Source organism: Cervus elaphus, chromosome 33 (assembly GCF_910594005.1).
Source record: "Cervus elaphus chromosome 33, mCerEla1.1, whole genome shotgun sequence".
Lineage (NCBI taxonomy): Eukaryota > Metazoa > Chordata > Mammalia > Artiodactyla > Cervidae > Cervus > Cervus elaphus.
Window position 1 is genome coordinate 7,012,884 of NC_057847.1, and position 24,520 is coordinate 7,037,403.

The 24,520-nt window shown below is 57.9% G+C and overlaps 1 protein-coding gene and 4 pseudogenes across 1 annotated transcript in view; all 5 read left to right on the forward strand.

Annotated features, from left to right (window-relative positions):
• The first annotated feature begins 956 nt into the window (after positions 1–956).
• On the forward strand, positions 957–1,075 carry LOC122688801 (annotated as a pseudogene).
• Positions 1,076–5,118: 4,043 nt separating this feature from the next.
• Positions 5,119–24,520, forward strand: part of LOC122688276 (liprin-alpha-1-like) — a 61,602-nt gene continuing 42,200 nt past the window's right edge. Inside the window, exons 1-2 of the mRNA XM_043894175.1 lie at positions 5,119–5,179; positions 6,457–6,547. Coding sequence (XP_043750110.1) covers positions 6,491–6,547 — 57 coding nt within the window. The 5' untranslated portion in view covers positions 5,119–5,179; positions 6,457–6,490. The remainder of the gene's footprint in view (positions 5,180–6,456; positions 6,548–24,520) is intronic.
• Positions 7,332–7,450, forward strand: LOC122688807 (annotated as a pseudogene).
• Positions 13,706–13,824, forward strand: LOC122688818 (annotated as a pseudogene).
• LOC122688830 lies at positions 20,067–20,185 on the forward strand (annotated as a pseudogene).

Genomic DNA, 24,520 nt, shown 5'->3' on the forward strand with positions numbered 1-24,520 from the left:
TTTCCTGAAAGAAATGAGTTATAAATATATTTCTTAAGCCTGGTGGCAACGTTTCTAATGACAGAATTCATCTCCCATGCAGCTCAATGAATCCCTGTTTTGAAACAAGAGAATGAATGAAAGCGTTGAGTGCAGCAGCCATGAGGTTCCCTACCGTCACAGCTCACAGTAAGGCAAGAAGGATCAAAGTAACTGTTGTCTGTCTGTTTTAGCAGTTGGTGACAATCCAGTAGATCCTGTCTTCAATTCACGTAGAACTCTTCAAGGAAGAGTGTGAAGGCCCTCAGGAAGGTCCCGTGCTTGGCGGGCGGCGTGGGGACAAGGGGGGCCGCGGTGGGGCGAAGGGGTGGGGCTGAGGCGCTGGGGTGGACCGCGCAGGTGGCTCGCGGTGGGTTTGGGCCCTGGGCAGGTGCCGGGCAGGATGGGCACTCAGGGCCCCGGCTGCGCTACGCCTACGCCCGCGGGAGGCTCAGAGGACCGAGGGCCGCGGTCCGCGGCGGGCCCGAATCAGACACCTCCGGGGCCACGTGGCCCTGAGCCTGGAAGGCGAGTGGGGCGGGGGGTGGGGGTGGGCCCGGGCGCCGACAGGGGGCGGGCCTGGAGAGGCCCAGGGCGGGAGGGCGCCGAGACCTCCGCGCCCCTCACCCCAACCCCAGGCCCAGGCATGCACGGCCAGCCGGCCACTCGGGGTCCAGGAAGCCCTCCGGGGCCCCGGGCCGGGCCAGGCGGGTTCTGGCCGGGCTTGGCGGTGTGCGGAGGCCGGGCGGCGTCGGGCGGCCGCCGGGCTGCCGGCCCTGGCCGACCGGAGTCCGGTCGCAGGTCGTGCGGCTCAAGTGCAGCCCGCGGCCCTTGGAGAGGTGTGGCCGGCTGGCCTGACCGGCAGGCAAGTCAGACCGAAAGGGAGGCGCAACGCAGGGTTCTTAAGGTTCTTAAGGCGCCTGGCTGCAGCCACCTCCGTCTAGGGCCATACCACCCTGAACGCGCCAGATCTTGTCTGATCTGGGAAGCGAAGCAGGGTCTGGCCTGGTTAGTACTTGGGTGGGAGACCGCCTGGGAATACCGGGTGCTGTAGGCTTCCTGCCTCCCCTGTCCTTTAGCCCTGGCTCCCCCGGCGCGGTTGGCCGCCCCGAGCCCCACCTGCCCCTGGCCCCTCGCACCTGGCGCGCTCAGAGCCGTCGCCTGCCTTCCAGCCGGCCGGCCAGCCGGCCTGCCGGCGGCCCTCGAAGACAGCAGCAGCCCAACTCTTGGGTCCCCGCAGCCCCAGCCCCTCCCCCGGTGGGTGGCCGGGCCCCGACTCCCGCCGCAGGCCTGGGTTGCCTCCGGATTTGGCTTCCAGGAAACCAGATGACAGTCGGGTCTCCATCTGGGGCTCCCTTGGCATGCCTCAGGCAATCCCGGGGGCTGCCCCAGCCCGAGCCCCAGCCCAGTACTCCCAGGTGACCGTTCGCGCGCGTGTGCACACACACACACACACACACACACACACACACACAGAGACAGAGACACACAAAGACACACACAGAAACACACAGACACACCCCGCCCCGGACAGGTAAAGAGCTGCAAAGCACAGGGAAGGGAGACTCAGAAAGAGGGGAGAGAGTCCTAGTCTGGCAGAGACAACCCTCACAACCCTCACGTTCGGTTTCAAAAGCCCCGTGGTCCAGTGAAGAACAGGGCGGATGCAGATAGAGTGGTGGCGGAGTCAGCCAATGCACAGACAGTGAGGGCGGAGCGCGCGCAGTGAGCCTCTGACGGCGGGCGGGCGGCGTGCGACGCAGTCGGGTCCCCTACGCGCTGCGCCCGGAGCGGCGGTCGGTATCGGTGCTGGAGACGGCGGCGGCGACGGTTTCGTGGCGGCCGCGCGCTGCTCTCTGAGCGGCGGGTGGTGGTGCGGCCTAGCCCCTCACTCCTGACACTTCCCCTGCCCCAGCGCACCGCGGTAAGTCGGGGGCCGGGGTGGTGGAGGCCGGAGACCGGCGGGCTCCTCCTCCACTCTGGGAGGGCGGGTGGGCGGGTGCGCGGGGCGTCCCAGGCCCTCTCGGCGCCCCAGTCTCGCGCCCTAGCTCGCACCTTCTGCCCTGGGGGAGCGGGCCCCGAGGCCTGGCCCTTGAGGCTCTGAGGAGGGATTGCTCTCTGTGGGGTCTGGGCCCGGGGCTCTGGCGGTCAAAGCCTCCCTTGAGTGAGCGTTTCTCGAGCAGGTTGGAACTCCTTCATTTGCCCGGCAGTGATTAGGTGGGCAGGCCCTCTGCGGGAGCAGCGCCTTGAAACCCCGAGGGAGGGTTTCCTCAGCACTTCTCTGATCACCGTGCGGGATTGGGCTTTCTTTGTTTTGGCTTCTCCAAGGAGAGATTTGCAACCCCAGGGGAGGGTGAGTGGGTCGGGAGTTTGTGAGCTTATGAAAACTGCATCTGAGAAAACGAAGGTCATTGAATGGAGTGAAACCTTACTTTTTGTTCTCCCACGTGTCCCGCGTAAAGCTAGGCGAGAAACGGTGTGGTTTCTGGATTACTTACTCTAGGCATAAGGACCTTGGAAATTAAGTCAATTAAGTGTATGAACAATGTTTCTTGAGAATTTGGCACATTCTCTGTGTTTAGAATTGAACCGAAGTATTGTTCATTTGTGTCTTTTACCCATGAGATACTCATAACACCCCTCCCCAAGATTTAACAATCAAGAATGTCTTCAACCATTGTCAAATGTTACTTGGGAGGCAAAACTGCCTCTCAGTGAGACTGCTGCTGTACAGAGAATAGTCCCAATATTTCAATAAAAGCATCTTACCTTTTAAAAAAAAAAGAAGAAGAAGAAAGAGGGAGAGAGAGACAGCAAGAGGACCACACAGATTCCCCACCCCCAGCCCCACCCCCACGCCTCCACACCCTCCCCCGTCCATCGTGGGTATGCACCCGGCCCCCAGTCGGCCTGACCACAGCCTCGCCCACCGACACCCTCACACACACACTCTCACACACTCACCCTCTGGTCTGGGGGCGGGGGCTGGGTCTTGCCTTAGGGAGCCAAGCTGAAGGGGACCTTTGAGACTTCAGCTGCGAGGAAGTCTTGGGGACCCCACGGGGGACTGCCAGCCCCGGGGCACCGCGTCCAGCCTGGGCCGCCCCAAGGGAACGCCCCCTCCCTTGGGGAAGCGGCTTCTTCCGCAGGGCCTCTCTCTGGGGTGGTCACGGTTGTGCCAGTGTGTCTGTCTCGGATCGGATGCCATCCTCTCTCCCGTGTCTGTCTCCCGTTTGCCTTCTGTCAGTCGGTCTGTCTCCCTCTGTCTGTCTCCACCTGTGTGTGTGTGTGTGTGTGTCCGCGCGCGTGTCTGTCTTCATCTCCCTCTCGCCGTCTGGGAGCCTGTCTCTGAACCTTCATCTCTTTCTGCCTCTGAGTCTCCTGACCCCCGGCCTCTCACAGGCGCTGTGGGTCTGGCTCTGGCTGAGGAGCTTGCGCCGGCCGGCTGTCTCCCTTGGCCTGGGTGGGTGCGAGTGTGTGTGTGTGTGTCCGTGCCCGTGCCCCTGCCTGTCGCTCGTCCGCTCTCTCAGGAAGGTCCTGTGCTTGGCGGGCGGCGTGGGGACAAGGGGGGGCCGCGGTCGGGCGAAGGGGCGGGGCTGCCGCGCTCCAGTCGCCGGCGGCGGCCGGCCCGCCCGCAAGCCAGACACCTCTGGGGCCACTTGGGCCTGAGCAGCGATCCGGAGGGGTGGGTGGGGGACCCGAGCGGGGGGCGGGCCTGGAGAGGCCCAGGGTGGGTGGGCGCCCAGACCTCCGCGCCCCTCACGCCAACCCGCAGCCCAGGCCTGCACGCCTAACCGGCCGCTCGTGGTCCCGGCAACCCTCCGGGCCCCCGGGCCGGGCCAGGCTTGCTTGCCAGGGCGGCGGTGTGCGGGGACGGGGCGGCGTCGGCCGGGCTGCCGGGCCTGGCCGGCCCGAGTTCGGTCGCTGGTCGTGCGGCTCAAGTGCAGCGCGCGCCCCGTGGAAAGGTGCGGCCCGGGCCGGCTCGACCGGCACGTCAGAGCGAGAGGGAGGCGCAGCGCAGGGCTTTGAAGGCGCCTGGCGCCAGCCGCCTCCCTCTGATGAGATCATACCACCCTGAACGGGCCAGATGTCTTCTGATCTGGGAAACTAAGCAGGGTTAGTTAGTACTTGGATGGGAGACCCCCTAGTAGTTAGGAGCTCCAGGCTTTTGCACAAAGTAGACGACAAGCCAATGTATAGGTGATGAAACGTTTATCGTGAAAAATCCAATGAAACCTGAATTCGAAGATGGTTTATGGCATAGAAGCAAGTGTTTTCCATTAGGTTCCCCCCTCCCCCCGAATTAACTTGCATGATGGTTTCCCATTAGCATAATGCTTAGTTTTTATTCCTTCTTTCCTTGTCTGTATCCATCTTTTTGCATCATCATGTGGTGCCTTATTGGCATAATTTTCCGCCTTTTTTCTTTTTTGTAACTTTTCGAAAAAGGACTTCTTAGGCATTAACATACTGATATGTCCATAAGGGGGAAAGACTTCTTCCCTACAACTGCATTGAAAAAATTTGAACTTAAGAAAATCTGTTTTAATGTAGCAGAATTATTATTTTATCTTTCCAATCTAGCATTTGTGAAATCCTTAACTGCTGATAAGTGTTCAGGCTTCCCTGGTGGCTCAGCTGGTGAAGAATCCACCTGGCATGCAGGAGACCTGGGTTCGATCCCTGGGTTGCAGAGACCCCCTGGAGAAGGGAAAGGCTACCCACTCTAGTATTCGGGCCTGGAGAATTCCATGGACTGTATAGTCCCTGCGTTCGCAGAGTCAGACATGACTGAGCGACTTTCACGGGTCACCAACAACGGTTCAGCCTGAAATAAGAACTTTCAAAAATCTTTGAACACAGACGCTCTTAACTTATTTTCCCTCTGGGATCAATATCCTGCATTTACTTTCAGGTTACGTATACACAATAGGCACAGAACTCTCTTATTGTGTCTTTTATTTGCATATAAATTAACAGCCTAGCAAATTTAAAATAGAAACACTAAAGACAGTGTTGCGCAGAGCAATCTCTGTTAAATGCCCCATTATCTCACTGAAGTTCCTATACACATGCAGGGACTGAAGGAGGACAGGAAGATGGCAGAAGAGCAACCCGCGAGCCACTGCTGTGTCTGTGCACATCAACTACAGACTGCAAGGTAAGGACCGTATTTTACATAAATAGAAACACAGTTACAATTCAGATTTCCGTTTTAAGTTGCCTCCATAATTGGTTTGCAATAGCAACAGATTCTCCCCTTTCTTCATAGCCATACGCCAACACGTATCATTTTTAAAAATCTATTAATGTCAGACAAAACCATCACAATGCTTCAGGAGTGACTTCAAGAAAACTCCAATCAAGTCAACAGTACTCAGGCAGGTGGGTTTAATAAACAAGTCCTAGGTAGATATCAGTCCACCTCAAAGTGGGCAGTAATGTTGGAACACATCTAGGATTTCCTTTTTAAACACACGCTCCAAGGAAAACAGTACTGAATTTACCAGAGGAACGGTAAAAAGAGGACATCACTGGAAGGGAGTTTACACAGCCAGTCTGGCCCTGCGGTCTGACGCTGGGGTAGCATCTGTCTGCTCGCTTGGCCCCTGTGTCCCTCGGGGAGGACACGGGCTCGGGAGTGCAGAACAGTATCATCACTAGGACTGCCCGGAGCTGCTGCGAACATCCAGAAAGTTGCACTTGAAGAGTTCTTTAGAGGGCTTCCCTGGTCATCCAGTGGCTGCTCCCAATGCAGGGGCCTGGGTTCCATCTCTGGCCAGTGAACTAGATCCCATACACTGCAAGTAAGAGTTTGCCCGCCACAATTAAAGATCCCATGTGTGGCAACCAAGACCTAGTGCAGCTTACAACAAAGAAAAAGGCACCACACGTTCTTCAGAAAGTGCTATAAAAGGCTATGAATGATTGCTTCTACGAAGCAAATAGTAAGAAATACGTGTATTAGTTGCTCAGTTGTGTCCGAGTCTTTGTGACTCCATGGACTGTGTAGCCTTCCAAGTTCCCCTGTCCGTGGAATTCTCTAGGCAAGAATACTGGAAGAGGTCACCATTCCCTTCTCCAGGCGATCGTCTCAACCCAGCCGTGGAACCCAGGGCTCCTGCATTGCAGACAGATTCTTCACCACCTGAGCCACCAGGGAAGCCCAGGAAATATGTAGACCAGACTCCTATGAATAAAGACAGGTGCCATTAGAGAGAAAATAACCTACTAGGTTCATTTAGTTCTATTAGTGCGCTTCTCCTTGGGAGTGAAAAATAAGAGTACTTCTGGAGAACCTGACAAAGCTGTGATTTATCTTAATAAAAGACTTCTGATGGAGATCTTGAAACCTGTTTCCTGAAAGAAATGAGTTATAAATATATTTCTTAAGCCTGGTGGCAACGTTTCTAATGACAGAATTCATCTCCCATGCAGCTCAATGAATCCCTGTTTTGAAACAAGAGAATGAATGAAAGCGTTGAGTGCAGCAGCCACGAGGTTCCCTCCCGTCACAGCTCACAGTAAGGCAAGAAGGATCAAAGTAACTGTTGTCTGTCTGTTTTAGCAGTTGGTGAAAATCCAGTAGATCCTGTCTTCAATTCACGTAGAACTCTTCAAGGAAGAGTGTGAAGGCCCTCAGGAAGGTCCCGTGCTTGGCGGGCGGCGTGGGGACAAGGGGGGGCCGCGGTGGGGCGAAGGGGTGGGGCTGAGGCGCTGGGGTGGACCGCGCAGGTGGCTCGCGGTGGGTTTGGGCCCTGGGCAGGTGCCGGGCAGGATGGGCACTCAGGGCCCCGGCTGCGCTACGCCTACGCCCGCGGGAGGCTCAGAGGACCGAGGGCCGCGGTCCGCGGCGGGCCCGAATCAGACACCTCCGGGGCCACGTGGCCCTGAGCCTGGAAGGCGAGTGGGGCGGGGGGGGGGGGTGGGCCCGGGCGCCGACAGGGGGCGGGCCTGGAGAGGCCCAGGGCGGGAGGGCGCCGAGACCTCCGCGCCCCTCACCCCAACCCCAGGCCCAGGCATGCACGGCCAGCCGGCCACTCGGGGTCCAGGAAGCCCTCCGGGGCCCCGGGCCGGGCCAGGCGGGTTCTGGCCGGGCTTGGCGGTGTGCGGAGGCCGGGCGGCGTCGGGCGGCCGCCGGGCTGCCGGCCCTGGCCGACCGGAGTCCGGTCGCAGGTCGTGCGGCTCAAGTGCAGCCCGCGGCCCTTGGAGAGGTGTGGCCGGCTGGCCTGACCGGCAGGCAAGTCAGACCGAAAGGGAGGCGCAACGCAGGGTTCTTAAGGTTCTTAAGGCGCCTGGCTGCAGCCACCTCCGTCTAGGGCCATACCACCCTGAACGCGCCAGATCTTGTCTGATCTGGGAAGCGAAGCAGGGTCTGGCCTGGTTAGTACTTGGGTGGGAGACCGCCTGGGAATACCGGGTGCTGTAGGCTTCCTGCCTCCCCTGTCCTTTAGCCCTGGCTCCCCCGGCGCGGTTGGCCGCCCCGAGCCCCACCTGCCCCTGGCCCCTCGCACCCGGCGCGCTCAGAGCCGTCGCCTGCCTTCCAGCCGGCCGGCCAGCCGGCCTGCCGGCGGCCCTCGAAGACAGCAGCAGCCCAACTCTTGGGTCCCCGCAGCCCCAGCCCCTCCCCCGGTGGATGGCCGGGCCCCGACTCCCGCCGCAGGCCTGGCTTGCCTCCGGATTTGGCTTCCAGGAAACCAGATGACAGTCGGGTCTCCATCTGGGGCTCCCTTGGCATGCCTCAGGCAATCCCGGGGGCTGCCCCAGCCCGAGCCCCAGCCCAGTACTCCCAGGTGACCGCTCGCGCGCGTGTGCACACACACACACACACACACACACACACACACACAGAGACAGAGACACACAAAGACACACACAGAAACACACAGACACACCCCGCCCCGGACAGGTAAAGAGCTGCAAAGCACAGGGAAGGGAGACTCAGAAAGAGGGGAGAGAGTCCTAGTCTGGCAGAGACAACCCTCACAACCCTCACGTTCGGTTTCAAAAGCCCCGTGGTCCAGTGAAGAACAGGGCGGATGCAGATAGAGTGGTGGCGGAGTCAGCCAATGCACAGACAGTGAGGGCGGAGCGCGCGCAGTGAGCCTCTGACGGCGGGCGGGCGGCGTGCGACGCAGTCGGGTCCCCTACGCGCTGCGCCCGGAGCGGCGGTCGGTATCGGTGCTGGAGACGGCGGCGGCGACGGTTTCGTGGCGGCCGCGCGCTGCTCTCTGAGCGGCGGGTGGTGGTGCGGCCTAGCCCCTCACTCCTGACACTTCCCCTGCCCCAGCGCACCGCGGTAAGTCGGGGGCCGGGGTGGTGGAGGCCGGAGACCGGCGGGCTCCTCCTCCACTCTGGGAGGGCGGGTGGGCGGGTGCGCGGGGCGTCCCAGGCCCTCTCGGCGCCCCAGTCTCGCGCCCTAGCTCGCACCTTCTGCCCTGGGGGAGCGGGCCCCGAGGCCTGGCCCTTGAGGCTCTGAGGAGGGATTGCTCTCTGTGGGGTCTGGGCCCGGGGCTCTGGCGGTCAAAGCCTCCCTTGAGTGAGCGTTTCTCGAGCAGGTTGGAACTCCTTCATTTGCCCGGCAGTGATTAGGTGGGCAGGCCCTCTGCGGGAGCAGCGCCTTGAAACCCCGAGGGAGGGTTTCCTCAGCACTTCGCTGATCACCGTGCGGGATTGGGCTTTCTTTGTTTTGGCTTCTCCAAGGAGAGATTTGCAACCCCAGGGGAGGGTGAGTGGGTCGGGAGTTTGTGAGCTTATGAAAACTGCATCTGAGAAAACGAAGGTCATTGAATGGAGTGAAACCTTACTTTTTGTTCTCCCACGTGTCCCGCGTAAAGCTAGGCGAGAAACGGTGTGGTTTCTGGATTACTTACTCTAGGCATAAGGACCTTGGAAATTAAGTCAATTAAGTGTATGAACAATGTTTCTTGAGAATTTGGCACATTCTCTGTGTTTAGAATTGAACCGAAGTATTGTTCATTTGTGTCTTTTACCCATGAGATACTCATAACACCCCTCCCCAAGATTTAACAATCAAGAATGTCTTCAACCATTGTCAAATGTTACTTGGGAGGCAAAACTGCCTCTCAGTGAGACTGCTGCTGTACAGAGAATAGTCCCAATATTTCAATAAAAGCATCTTACCTTTTAAAAAAAAAAGAAGAAGAAGAAAGAGGGAGAGAGAGACAGCAAGAGGACCACACAGATTCCCCACCCCCAGCCCCACCCCCACGCCTCCACACCCTCCCCCGTCCATCGTGGGTATGCACCCGGCCCCCAGTCGGCCTGACCACAGCCTCGCCCACCGACACCCTCACACACACACTCTCACACACTCACCCTCTGGTCTGGGGGCGGGGGCTGGGTCTTGCCTTAGGGAGCCAAGCTGAAGGGGACCTTTGAGACTTCAGCTGCGAGGAAGTCTTGGGGACCCCACGGGGGACTGCCAGCCCCGGGGCACCGCGTCCAGCCTGGGCCGCCCCAAGGGAACGCCCCCTCCCTTGGGGAAGCGGCTTCTTCCGCAGGGCCTCTCTCTGGGGTGGTCACGGTTGTGCCAGTGTGTCTGTCTCGGATCGGATGCCATCCTCTCTCCCGTGTCTGTCTCCCGTTTGCCTTCTGTCAGTCGGTCTGTCTCCCTCTGTCTGTCTCCACCTGTGTGTGTGTGTGTGTGTGTCCGCGCGCGTGTCTGTCTTCATCTCCCTCTCGCCGTCTGGGAGCCTGTCTCTGAACCTTCATCTCTTTCTGCCTCTGAGTCTCCTGACCCCCGGCCTCTCACAGGCGCTGTGGGTCTGGCTCTGGCTGAGGAGCTTGCGCCGGCCGGCTGTCTCCCTTGGCCTGGGTGGGTGCGAGTGTGTGTGTGTGTGTCCGTGCCCGTGCCCCTGCCTGTCGCTCGTCCGCTCTCTCAGGAAGGTCCTGTGCTTGGCGGGCGGCGTGGGGACAAGGGGGGGCCGCGGTCGGGCGAAGGGGCGGGGCTGCCGCGCTCCAGTCGCCGGCGGCGGCCGGCCCGCCCGCAAGCCAGACACCTCTGGGGCCACTTGGGCCTGAGCAGCGATCCGGAGGGGTGGGTGGGGGACCCGAGCGGGGGGCGGGCCTGGAGAGGCCCAGGGTGGGTGGGCGCCCAGACCTCCGCGCCCCTCACGCCAACCCGCAGCCCAGGCCTGCACGCCTAACCGGCCGCTCGTGGTCCCGGCAACCCTCCGGGCCCCCGGGCCGGGCCAGGCTTGCTTGCCAGGGCGGCGGTGTGCGGGGACGGGGCGGCGTCGGCCGGGCTGCCGGGCCTGGCCGGCCCGAGTTCGGTCGCTGGTCGTGCGGCTCAAGTGCAGCGCGCGCCCCGTGGAAAGGTGCGGCCCGGGCCGGCTCGACCGGCACGTCAGAGCGAGAGGGAGGCGCAGCGCAGGGCTTTGAAGGCGCCTGGCGCCAGCCGCCTCCCTCTGATGAGATCATACCACCCTGAACGGGCCAGATGTCTTCTGATCTGGGAAACTAAGCAGGGTTAGTTAGTACTTGGATGGGAGACCCCCTAGTAGTTAGGAGCTCCAGGCTTTTGCACAAAGTAGACGACAAGCCAATGTATAGGTGATGAAACGTTTATCGTGAAAAATCCAATGAAACCTGAATTCGAAGATGGTTTATGGCATAGAAGCAAGTGTTTTCCATTAGGTTCCCCCCTCCCCCCGAATTAACTTGCATGATGGTTTCCCATTAGCATAATGCTTAGTTTTTATTCCTTCTTTCCTTGTCTGTATCCATCTTTTTGCATCATCATGTGGTGCCTTATTGGCATAATTTTCCGCCTTTTTTCTTTTTTGTAACTTTTCGAAAAAGGACTTCTTAGGCATTAACATACTGATATGTCCATAAGGGGGAAAGACTTCTTCCCTACAACTGCATTGAAAAAATTTGAACTTAAGAAAATCTGTTTTAATGTAGCAGAATTATTATTTTATCTTTCCAATCTAGCATTTGTGAAATCCTTAACTGCTGATAAGTGTTCAGGCTTCCCTGGTGGCTCAGCTGGTGAAGAATCCACCTGGCATGCAGGAGACCTGGGTTCGATCCCTGGGTTGCAGAGACCCCCTGGAGAAGGGAAAGGCTACCCACTCTAGTATTCGGGCCTGGAGAATTCCATGGACTGTATAGTCCCTGCGTTCGCAGAGTCAGACATGACTGAGCGACTTTCACGGGTCACCAACAACGGTTCAGCCTGAAATAAGAACTTTCAAAAATCTTTGAACACAGACGCTCTTAACTTATTTTCCCTCTGGGATCAATATCCTGCATTTACTTTCAGGTTACGTATACACAATAGGCACAGAACTCTCTTATTGTGTCTTTTATTTGCATATAAATTAACAGCCTAGCAAATTTAAAATAGAAACACTAAAGACAGTGTTGCGCAGAGCAATCTCTGTTAAATGCCCCATTATCTCACTGAAGTTCCTATACACATGCAGGGACTGAAGGAGGACAGGAAGATGGCAGAAGAGCAACCCGCGAGCCACTGCTGTGTCTGTGCACATCAACTACAGACTGCAAGGTAAGGACCGTATTTTACATAAATAGAAACACAGTTACAATTCAGATTTCCGTTTTAAGTTGCCTCCATAATTGGTTTGCAATAGCAACAGATTCTCCCCTTTCTTCATAGCCATACGCCAACACGTATCATTTTTAAAAATCTATTAATGTCAGACAAAACCATCACAATGCTTCAGGAGTGACTTCAAGAAAACTCCAATCAAGTCAACAGTACTCAGGCAGGTGGGTTTAATAAACAAGTCCTAGGTAGATATCAGTCCACCTCAAAGTGGGCAGTAATGTTGGAACACATCTAGGATTTCCTTTTTAAACACACGCTCCAAGGAAAACAGTACTGAATTTACCAGAGGAACGGTAAAAAGAGGACATCACTGGAAGGGAGTTTACACAGCCAGTCTGGCCCTGCGGTCTGACGCTGGGGTAGCATCTGTCTGCTCGCTTGGCCCCTGTGTCCCTCGGGGAGGACACGGGCTCGGGAGTGCAGAACAGTATCATCACTAGGACTGCCCGGAGCTGCTGCGAACATCCAGAAAGTTGCACTTGAAGAGTTCTTTAGAGGGCTTCCCTGGTCATCCAGTGGCTGCTCCCAATGCAGGGGCCTGGGTTCCATCTCTGGCCAGTGAACTAGATCCCATACACTGCAAGTAAGAGTTTGCCCGCCACAATTAAAGATCCCATGTGTGGCAACCAAGACCTAGTGCAGCTTACAACAAAGAAAAAGGCACCACACGTTCTTCAGAAAGTGCTATAAAAGGCTATGAACGATTGCTTCTACGAAGCAAATGGTAAGAAATACGTGTATTAGTTGCTCAGTTGTGTCCGAGTCTTTGTGACTCCATGGACTGTGTAGCCTTCCAAGTTCCCCTGTCCGTGGAATTCTCTAGGCAAGAATACTGGAAGAGGTCGCCATTCCCTTCTCCAGGCGATCTTCTCAACCCAGCCGTGGAACCCAGGGCTCCTGCATTGCAGACAGATTCTTCACCACCTGAGCCACCAGGGAAGCCCAGGAAATATGTAGACCAGACTCCTATGAATAAAGACAGGTGCCATTAGAGAGAAAATAACCTACTAGGTTCATTTAGTTCTATTAGTGCGCTTCTCCTTGGGAGTGAAAAATAAGAGTACTTCTGGAGAACCTGACAAAGCTGTGATTTATCTTAATAAAAGACTTCTGATGGAGATCTTGAAACCTGTTTCCTGAAAGAAATGAGTTATAAATATATTTCTTAAGCCTGGTGGCAACGTTTCTAATGACAGAATTCATCTCCCATGCAGCTCAATGAATCCCTGTTTTGAAACAAGAGAATGAATGAAAGCGTTGAGTGCAGCAGCCATGAGGTTCCCTACCGTCACAGCTCACAGTAAGGCAAGAAGGATCAAAGTAACTGTTGTCTGTCTGTTTTAGCAGTTGGTGACAATCCAGTAGATCCTGTCTTCAATTCACGTAGAACTCTTTAAGGAAGAGTGTGAAGGCCCTCAGGAAGGTCCCGTGCTTGGCGGGCGGCGTGGGGACAAGGGGGGCCGCGGTGGGGCGAAGGGGTGGGGCTGAGGCGCTGGGGTGGACCGCGCAGGTGGCTCGCGGTGGGTTTGGGCCCTGGGCAGGTGCCGGGCAGGATGGGCACTCAGGGCCCCGGCTGCGCTACGCCTACGCCCGCGGGAGGCTCAGAGGACCGAGGGCCGCGGTCCGCGGCGGGCCCGAATCAGACACCTCCGGGGCCACGTGGCCCTGAGCCTGGAAGGCGAGTGGGGCGGGGGGTGGGGGTGGGCCCGGGCGCCGACAGGGGGCGGGCCTGGAGAGGCCCAGGGCGGGAGGGCGCCGAGACCTCCGCGCCCCTCACCCCAACCCCAGGCCCAGGCATGCACGGCCAGCCGGCCACTCGGGGTCCAGGAAGCCCTCCGGGGCCCCGGGCCGGGCCAGGCGGGTTCTGGCCGGGGTTGGCGGTGTGCAGAGGCCGGGCGGCGTCGGGCGGCCGCCGGGCTGCCGGCCCTGGCCGACCGGAGTCCGGTCGCAGGTCGTGCGGCTCAAGTGCAGCCCGCGGCCCTTGGAGAGGTGTGGCCGGCTGGCCTGACCGGCAGGCAAGTCAGACCGAAAGGGAGGCGCAACGCAGGGTTCTTAAGGTTCTTAAGGCGCCTGGCTGCAGCCACCTCCGTCTAGGGCCATACCACCCTGAACGCGCCAGATCTTGTCTGATCTGGGAAGCGAAGCAGGGTCTGGCCTGGTTAGTACTTGGGTGGGAGACCGCCTGGGAATACCGGGTGCTGTAGGCTTCCTGCCTCCCCTGTCCTTTAGCCCTGGCTCCCCCGGCGCGGTTGGCCGCCCCGAGCCCCACCTGCCCCTGGCCCCTCGCACCTGGCGCGCTCAGAGCCGTCGCCTGCCTTCCAGCCGGCCTGCCGGCGGCCCTCGAAGACAGCAGCAGCCCAACTCTTGGGTCCCCGCAGCCCCAGCCCCTCCCCCGGTGGGTGGCCGGGGCCCCGACTCCCGCCGCAGGCCTGGCTTGCCTCCGGATTTGGCTTCCAGGAAACCAGATGACAGTCGGGTCTCCATCTGGGGCTCCCTTGGCATGCCTCAGGCAATCCTGGGGGCTGCCCCAGCCCGAGCCCCAGCCCAGTACTCCCAGGTGACCGTTCGCGCGCGTGTGCACACACACACACACACACACACACACACACAGAGACAGAGACACACAAAGACACACACAGAAACACACAGACACACCCCGCCCCGGACAGGTAAAGAGCTGCAAAGCACAGGGAAGGGAGACTCAGAAAGAGGGGAGAGAGTCCTAGTCTGGCAGAGACAACCCTCACAACCCTCACGTTCGGTTTCAAAAGCCCCGTGGTCCAGTGAAGAACAGGGCGGATGCAGATAGAGTGGTGGCGGAGTCAGCCAATGCACAGACAGTGAGGGCGGAGCGCGCGCAGTGAGCCTCTGACGGCGGGCGGGCGGCGTGCGACGCAGTCGGGCCCCCTACGCGCTGCGCCCGGAGCGGCGGCGGTCGGTATCGGTGCTGGAGACGGCGGCGGCGACGGTTTCGTGGCGGCCGCGCGCTGCTCTCTGAGCGGCGGGTGGTGGTGCGGCCTAGCCCCTCACTCCTGACACTTCCCCTCCCCCAGCGCACCGCGGTAAGTCGGGGGCCGGGGTGGTGGAGGCCGGAGACCGGCGGGCTCCTCCTCCACTCTGGGAGGGCGGGTGGGCGGGTGCGCGGGGCGTCCCAGGCCCTCTCGGCGCCCCAGTCTCGCGCCCTAGCTCGCACCTTCTGCCCTGGGGGAGCGGGCCCCGAGGCCTGGCCCTTGAGGCTCTGAGGAGGGATTGCTCTCTGTGGGGTCTGGGCCCGGGGCTCTGGCGGTCAAAGCCTCCCTTGAGTGAGCGTTTCTCGAGCAGGTTGGAACTCCTTCATTTGCCCGGCAGTGATTAGGTGGGCAGGCCCTCTGCGGGAGCAGCGCCTTGAAACCCCGAGGGACGGTTTCCTTAGCACTTCTCTGATCACCGTGCGGGATTGGGCTTTCTTTGTTTTGGCTTCTCCAAGGAGAGATTTGCAACCCCAGGGGAGGGTGAGTGGGTCGGGAGTTTGTGAGCTTATGAAAACTGCATCTGAGAAAACTAAGGTCATTGAATGGAGTGAAACCTTACTTTTTGTTCTCCCACGTGTCCCGCGTAAAGCTAGGCGAGAAACGGTGTGGTTTCTGGATTACTTACTCTAGGCATAAGGACCTTGGAAATTAAGTCAATTAAGTGTATGAACAATGTTTCTTGAGAATTTGGCACATTCTCTGTGTTTAGAATTGAACCGAAGTATTGTTCATTTGTGTCTTTTACCCATGAGATACTCATAACACCCCTCCCCAAGATTTAACAATCAAGAATGTCTTCAACCATTGTCAAATGTTACTTGGGAGGCAAAACTGCCTCTCAGTGAGACTGCTGCTGTACAGAGAATAGTCCCAATATTTCAATAAAAGCATCTTACCTTTTAAAAAAAAAAGAAGAAGAAGAAAGAGGGAGAGAGAGACAGCAAGAGGACCACACAGATTCCCCACCCCCAGCCCCACCCCCACGCCTCCACACCCTCCCCCGTCCATCGTGGGTATGCACCCGGCCCCCAGTCGGCCTGACCACAGCCTCGCCCACCGACACCCTCACACACACACTCTCACACACTCACCCTCTGGTCTGGGGGCGGGGGCTGGGTCTTGCCTTAGGGAGCCAAGCTGAAGGGGACCTTTGAGACTTCGGCTGCGAGGAAGTCTTGGGGACCCCACGGGGGACTGCCAGCCCCGGGGCACCGCGTCCAGCCTGGGCCGCCCCAAGGGAACGCCCCCTCCCTTGGGGAAGCGGCTTCTTCCGCAGGGCCTCTCTCTGGGGTGGTCACGGTTGTGCCAGTGTGTCTGTCTCGGATCGGATGCCATCCTCTCTCCCGTGTCTGTCTCCCGTTTGCCTTCTGTCAGTCGGTCTGTCTCCCTCTGTCTGTCTCCACCTGTGTGTGTGTGTGTGTGTGTCCGCGCGCGTGTCTGTCTTCATCTCCCTCTCGCCGTCTGGGAGCCTGTCTCTGAACCTTCATCTCCTTCTGCCTCTGAGTCTCCTGACCCCCGGCCTCTCACAGGCGCTGTGGGTCTGGCTCTGGCTGAGGAGCTTGCGCCGGCCGGCTGTCTCCCTTGGCCTGGGTGGGTGCGAGTGTGTGTGTGTGTGTCCGTGCCCGTGCCCCTGCCTGTCGCTCGTCCGCTCTCTCAGGAAGGTCCTGTGCTTGGCGGGCGGCGTGGGGACAAGGGGGGGCCGCGGTCGGGCGAAGGGGCGGGGCTGCCGCGCTCCAGTCGCCGGCGGCGGCCGGCCCGCCCGCAAGCCAGACACCTCTGGGGCCACTTGGGCCTGAGCAGCGATCCGGAGGGGTGGGTGGGGGACCCGAGCGGGGGGCGGGCCTGGAGAGGCCCAGGGTGGGTGGGCGCCCAGACCTCCGCGCCCCTCACGCCAACCCGCAGCCCAGGCCTGCACGCCTAACCGGCCGCTCGTGGTCCCGGCAACCCTCCGGGCCCCCGGGCCGGGCCAGGCTTGCTTGCCAGGGCGGCGGTGTGCGGGGACGGGGCGGCGTCGGCCGGGCTGCCGGGCCTGGCCGGCCCGAGTTCGGTCGCTGGTCGTGCGGCTCAAGTGCAGCGCGCGCCCCGTGGAAAGGTGCGGCCCGGGCCGGCTCGACCGGCACGTCAGAGCGAGAGGGAGGCGCAGCGCAGGGCTTTGAAGGCGCCTGGCGCCAGCCGCCTCCCTCTGATGAGATCATACCACCCTGAACGGGCCAGATGTCTTCTGATCTGGGAAACTAAGCAGGGTTAGTTAGTACTTGGATGGGAGACCCCCTAGTAGTTAGGAGCTCCAGGCTTTTGCACAAAGTAGACGACAAGCCAACGTATAGGTGATGAAACGTTTATCGTGAAAAATCCAATGAAACCTGAATTCGAAGATGGTTTATGGCATAGAAGCAAGTGTTTTCCATTAGGTTCCCCCCTCCCCCCGAATTAACTTGCATGATGGTTTCCCATTAGCATAATGCTTAGTTTTTATTCCTTCTTTCCTTGTCTGTATCCATCTTTTTGCATCATCATGTGGTGCCTTATTGGCATAATTTTCCGCCTTTTTTCTTTTTTGTAACTTTTCGAAAAAGGACTTCTTAGGCATTAACATACTGATATGTCCATAAGGGGGAAAGACTTCTTCCCTACAACTGCATTGAAAAAATTTGAACTTAAGAAAATCTGTTTTAATGTAGCAGAATTATTATTTTATCTTTCCAATCTAGCATTTGTGAAATCCTTAACTGCTGATAAGTGTTCAGGCTTCCCTGGTGGCTCAGCTGGTGAAGAATCCACCTGGCATGCAGGAGACCTGGGTTCGATCCCTGGGTTGCAGAGACCCCCTGGAGAAGGGAAAGGCTACCCACTCTAGTATTCGGGCCTGGAGAATTCCATGGACTGTATAGTCCCTGCGTTCGCAGAGTCAGACATGACTGAGCGACTTTCACGGGTCACCAACAACGGTTCAGCCTGAAATAAGAACTTTCAAAAATCTTTGAACACAGACGCTCTTAACTTATTTTCCCTCTGGGATCAATATCCTGCATTTACTTTCAGGTTACGTATACACAATAGGCACAGAACTCTCTTATTGTGTCTTTTATTTGCATATAAATTAACAGCCTAGCAAATTTAAAATAGAAACACTAAAGACAGTGTTGCGCAGAGCAATCTCTGTTAAATGCCCCATTATCTCACTGAAGTTCCTATACACATGCAGGGACTGAAGGAGGACAGGAAGATGGCAGAAGAGCAACCCGCGAGCCACTGCTGTGTCTGTGCACATCAACTACAGACTGCAAGGTAAGGACCGTATTTTACATAAATAGAAACACAGTTACAATTCAGATTTCCGTTTTAAGTTGCCTCCATAATTGGTTTGCAATAGCAACAGATTCTCCCCTTTCTTCATAGCCATACGCCAACACGTATCATTTTTAAAAATCTATTAATGTCAGACAAAACCATCACAATGCTTCAGGAGTGACTTCAAGAAAACTCCAATCAAGTCACAGTACTCAGGCAGGTGGGTTTAATAAACAAGTCCTAGGTAGATATCAGTCCACCTCAAAGTGGGCAGTAATGTTGGAACACATCTAGGATTTCCTTTTTAAACACACGCTCCAAGGAAAACAGTACTGAATTTACCAGAGGAACGGTAAAAAGAGGACATCACTGGAAGGGAGTTTACACAGCCAGTCTGGCCCTGCGGTCTGACGCTGGGGTAGCATCTGTCTGCTCGCTTGGCCCCTGTGTCCCTCGGGGAGGACACGGGCTCGGGAGTGCAGAACAGTATCATCACTAGGACTGCCCGGAGCTGCTGCGAACATCCAGAAAGTTGCACTTGAAGAGTTCTTTAGAGGGCTTCCCTGGTCATCCAGTGGCTGCTCCCAATGCAGGGGCCTGGGTTCCATCTCTGGCCAGTGAACTAGATCCCATACACTGCAAGTAAGAGTTTGCCCGCCACAATTAAAGATCCCATGTGTGGCAACCAAGACCTAGTGCAGCTTACAACAAAGAAAAAGGCACCACACGTTCTTCAGAAAGTGCTATAAAAGGCTATGAATGATTGCTTCTACGAAGCAAATAGTAAGAAATACGTGTATTAGTTGCTCAGTTGTGTCCGAGTCTTTGTGACTCCATGGACTGTGTAGCCTTCCAAGTTCCCCTGTCCGTGGAATTCTCTAGGCAAGAATACTGGAAGAGGTCACCATTCCCTTCTCTAGGCGATCGTCTCAACCCAGCCGTGGAACCCAGGGCTCCTGCATTGCAGACAGATTCTTCACCACCTGAGCCACCAGGGAAGCCCAGGAAATATGTAGACCAGACTCCTATGAATAAAGACAGGTGCCATTAGAGAGAAAATAACCTACTAGGTTCATTTAGTTCTATTAGTGCGCTTCTCCTTGGGAGTGAAAAATAAGAGTACTTCTGGAGAACCTGACAAAGCTGTGATTTATCTTAATAAAAGACTTCTGATGGAGATCTTGAAACCTGTTTCCTGAAAGAAATGAGTTATAAATATATTTCTTAAGCCTGGTGGCAACGTTTCTAATGACAGAATTCATCTCCCATGCAGCTCAATGAATCCCTGTTTTGAAACAAGAGAATGAATGAAAGCGTTGAGTGCAGCAGCCATGAGGTTCCCTACCGTCACAGCTCACAGTAAGGCAAGAAGGATCAAAGTAACTGTTGTCTGTCTGTTTTAGCAGTTGGTGACAATCCAGTAGATCCTGTCTTCAATTCACGTAGAACTCTTTAAGGAAGAGTGTGAAGGCCCTCAGGAAGGTCCCGTGCTTGGCGGGCGGCGTGGGGACAAGGGGGGCCGCGGTGGGGCGAAGGGGTGGGGCTGAGGCGCTGGGGTGGACCGCGCAGGTGGCTCGCGGTGGGTTTGGGCCCTGGGCAGGTGCCGGGCAGGATGGGCACTCAGGGCCCCGGCTGCGCTACGCCTACGCCCGCGGGAGGCTCAGAGGACCGAGGGCCGCGGTCCGCGGCGGGCCCGAATCAGACACCTCCGGGGCCACGTGGCCCTGAGCCTGGAAGGCGAGTGGGGCGGGGGGTGGGGGTGGGCCCGGGCGCCGACAGGGGGCGGGCCTGGAGAGGCCCAGGGCGGGAGGGCGCCGAGACCTCCGCGCCCCTCACCCCAACCCCAGGCCCAGGCATGCACGGCCAGCCGGCCACTCGGGGTCCAGGAAGCCCTCCGGGGCCCCGGGCCGGGCCAGGCGGGTTCTGGCCGGGCTTGGCGGTGTGCGGAGGCCGGGCGGCGTCGGGCGGCCGCCGGGCTGCCGGCCCTGGCCGACCGGAGTCCGGTCGCAGGTCTTGCGGCTCAAGTGCAGCCCGCGGCCCTTGGAGAGGTGTGGCCGGCTGGCCTGACCGGCAGGCAAGTCAGACCGAAAGGGAGGCGCAACGCAGGGTTCTTAAGGTTCTTAAGGCGCCTGGCTGCAGCCACCTCCGTCTAGGGCCATACCACCCTGAACGCGCCAGATCTTGTCTGATCTGGGAAGCGAAGCAGGGTCTGGCCTGGTTAGTACTTGGGTGGGAGACCGCCTGGGAATACCGGGTGCTGTAGGCTTCCTGCCTCCCCTGTCCTTTAGCCCTGGCTCCCCCGGCGCGGTTGGCCGCCCCGAGCCCCACCTGCCCCTGGCCCCTCGCACCTGGCGCGCTCAGAGCCGTCGCCTGCCTTCCAGCCGGCCTGCCGGCGGCCCTCGAAGACAGCAGCAGCCCAACTCTTGGGTCCCCGCAGCCCCAGCCCCTCCCCCGGTGGGTGGCCGGGGCCCCGACTCACGCCGCAGGCCTGGCTTGCCTCCGGATTTGGCTTCCAGGAAACCAGATGACAGTCGGGTCTCCATCTGGGGCTCCCTTGGCATGCCTCAGGCAATCCTGGGGGCTGCCCCAGCCCGAGCCCCAGCCCAGTACTCCCAGGTGACCGTTCGCGCGCGTGTGCACACACACACACACACACAAACACACACACAGAGACAGAGACACACAAAGACACACACAGAAACACACAGACACACCCCGCCCCGGACAGGTAAAGAGCTGCAAAGCACAGGGAAGGGAGACTCAGAAAGAGGGGAGAGAGTCCTAGTCTGGCAGAGACAACCCTCACAACCCTCACGTTCGGTTTCAAAAGCCCCGTGGTCCAGTGAAGAACAGGGCGGATGCAGATAGAGTGGTGGCGGAGTCAGCCAATGCACAGACAGTGAGGGCGGAGCGCGCGCAGTGAGCCTCTGACGGCGGGCGGGCGGCGTGCGACGCAGTCGGGCCCCCTACGCGCTGCGCCCGGAGCGGCGGCGGTCGGTATCGGTGCTGGAGACGGCGGCGGCGACGGTTTCGTGGCGGCCGCGCGCTGCTCTCTGAGCGGCGGGTGGTGGTGCGGCCTAGCCCCTCACTCCTGACACTTCCCCTCCCCCAGCGCACCGCGGTAAGTCGGGGGCCGGGGTGGTGGAGGCCGGAGACCGGCGGGCTCCTCCTCCACTCTGGGAGGGCGGGTGGGCGGGTGCGCGGGGCGTCCCAGGCCCTCTCGGCGCCCCAGTCTCGCGCCCTAGCTCGCGCCTTCTGCCCTGGGGGAGCGGGCCCCGAGGCCTGGCCCTTGAGGCTCTGAGGAGGGATTGCTCTCTGTGGGGTCTGGGCCCGGGGCTCTGGCGGTCAAAGCCTCCCTTGAGTGAGCGTTTCTCGAGCAGGTTGGAACTCCTTCATGTGCCCGGCAGTGATTAGGTGGGCAGGCCCTCTGCGGGAGCAGCGCCTTGAAACCCCGAGGGACGGTTTCCTCAGCACTTCTCTGATCACCGTGCGGGATTGGGCTTTCTTTGTTTTGGCTTCTCCAAGGAGAGATTTGCAACCCCAGGGGAGGGTGAGTGGGTCGGGAGTTTGTGAGCTTATGAAAACTGCATCTGAGAAAACTAAGGTCATTGAATGGAGTGAAACCTTACTTTTTGTTCTCCCACGTGTCCCGCGTAAAGCTAGGCGAGAAACGGTGTGGTTTCTGGATTACTTACTCTAGGCATAAGGACCTTGGAAATTAAGTCAATTAAGTGTATGAACAATGTTTCTTGAGAATTTGGCACATTCTCTGTGTTTAGAATTGAACCGAAGTATTTTTCATTTGTGTCTTTTACCCATGAGATACTCATAACACCCCTCCCCAAGATTTAACAATCAAGAATGTCTTCAACCATTGTCAAATGTTACTTGGGAGGCAAAACTGCCTCTCAGTGAGACTGCTGCTGTACAGAGAATATTCCCAATATTTCAATAAAAGCATCTTACCTTTTAAAAAAAAAAGAAGAAGAAGAAAGAGGGAGAGAGAGACAGCAAGAGGACCACACAGATTCCCCACCCCCAGCCCCACCCCCACGCCTCCACACCCTCCCCCGTCCATCGTGGGTATGCACCCGGCCCCCAGTCGGCCTGACCACAGCCTCGCCCACCGACACCCTCACACACACACTCTCACACACTCACCCTCTGGTCTGGGGGCGGGGGCTGGGTCTTGCCTTAGGGAGCCAAGCTGAAGGGGACCTTTGAGACTTCAGCTGCGAGGAAGTCTTGGGGACCCCACGGGGGACTGCCAGCCCCGGGGCACCGCGTCCAGCCTGGGCCGCCCCAAGGGAACGCCCCCTCCCTTGGGGAAGCGGCTTCTTCCGCAGGGCCTCTCTCTGGGGTGGTCACGGTTGTGCCAGTGTGTCTGTCTCGGATCGGATGCCATCCTCTCTCCCGTGTCTGTCTCCCGTTTGCCTTCTGTCAGTCGGTCTGTCTCCCTCTGTCTGTCTCCACCTGTGTGTGTGTGTGTGTGTGTCCGCGCGCGTGTCTGTCTTCATCTCCCTCTCGCCGTCTGGGAGCCTGTCTCTGAACCTTCATCTCCTTCTGCCTCTGAGTCTCCTGACCCCCGGCCTCTCACAGGCGCTGTGGGTCTGGCTCTGGCTGAGGAGCTTGCGCCGGCCGGCTGTCTCCCTTGGCCTGGGTGGGTGCGAGTGTGTGTGTGTGTGTCCGTGCCCGTGCCCCTGCCTGTCGCTCGTCCGCTCTCTCAGGAAGGTCCTGTGCTTGGCGGGCGGCGTGGGGACAAGGGGGGGCCGCGGTCGGGCGAAGGGGCGGGGCTGCCGCGCTCCAGTCGCCGGCGGCGGCCGGCCCGCCCGCAAGCCAGACACCTCTGGGGCCACTTGGGCCTGAGCAGCGATCCGGAGGGGTGGGTGGGGGACCCGAGCGGGGGGCGGGCCTGGAGAGGCCCAGGGTGGGTGGGCGCCCAGACCTCCGCGCCCCTCACGCCAACCCGCAGCCCAGGCCTGCACGCCTAACCGGCCGCTCGTGGTCCCGGCAACCCTCCGGGCCCCCGGGCCGGGCCAGGCTTGCTTGCCAGGGCGGCGGTGTGCGGGGACGGGGCGGCGTCGGCCGGGCTGCCGGGCCTGGCCGGCCCGAGTTCGGTCGCTGGTCGTGCGGCTCAAGTGCAGCGCGCGCCCCGTGGAAAGGTGCGGCCCGGGCCGGCTCGACCGGCACGTCAGAGCGAGAGGGAGGCGCAGCGCAGGGCTTTGAAGGCGCCTGGCGCCAGCCGCCTCCCTCTGATGAGATCATACCACCCTGAACGGGCCAGATGTCTTCTGATCTGGGAAACTAAGCAGGGTTAGTTAGTACTTGGATGGGAGACCCCCTAGTAGTTAGGAGCTCCAGGCTTTTGCACAAAGTAGACGACAAGCCAACGTATAGGTGATGAAACGTTTATCGTGAAAAATCCAATGAAACCTGAATTCGAAGATGGTTTATGGCATAGAAGCAAGTGTTTTCCATTAGGTTCCCCCCTCCCCCCGAATTAACTTGCATGATGGTTTCCCATTAGCATAATGCTTAGTTTTTATTCCTTCTTTCCTTGTCTGTATCCATCTTTTTGCATCATCATGTGGTGCCTTATTGGCATAATTTTCCGCCTTTTTTCTTTTTTGTAACTTTTCGAAAAAGGACTTCTTAGGCATTAACATACTGATATGTCCATAAGGGGGAAAGACTTCTTCCCTACAACTGCATTGAAAAAATTTGAACTTAAGAAAATCTGTTTTAATGTAGCAGAATTATTATTTTATCTTTCCAATCTAGCATTTGTGAAATCCTTAACTGCTGATAAGTGTTCAGGCTTCCCTGGTGGCTCAGCTGGTGAAGAATCCACCTGGCATGCAGGAGACCTGGGTTCGATCCCTGGGTTGCAGAGACCCCCTGGAGAAGGGAAAGGCTACCCACTCTAGTATTCGGGCCTGGAGAATTCCATGGACTGTATAGTCCCTGCGTTCGCAGAGTCAGACATGACTGAGCGACTTTCACGGGTCACCAACAACGGTTCAGCCTGAAATAAGAACTTTCAAAAATCTTTGAACACAGACGCTCTTAACTTATTTTCCCTCTGGGATCAATATCCTGCATTTACTTTCAGGTTACGTATACACAATAGGCACAGAACTCTCTTATTGTGTCTTTTATTTGCATATAAATTAACAGCCTAGCAAATTTAAAATAGAAACACTAAAGACAGTGTTGCGCAGAGCAATCTCTGTTAAATGCCCCATTATCTCACTGAAGTTCCTATACACATGCAGGGACTGAAGGAGGACAGGAAGATGGCAGAAGAGCAACCCGCGAGCCACTGCTGTGTCTGTGCACATCAACTACAGACTGCAAGGTAAGGACCGTATTTTACATAAATAGAAACACAGTTACAATTCAGATTTCCGTTTTAAGTTGCCTCCATAATTGGTTTGCAATAGCAACAGATTCTCCCCTTTCTTCATAGCCATACGCCAACACGTATCATTTTTAAAAATCTATTAATGTCAGACAAAACCATCACAATGCTTCAGGAGTGACTTCAAGAAAACTCCAATCAAGTCACAGTACTCAGGCAGGTGGGTTTAATAAACAAGTC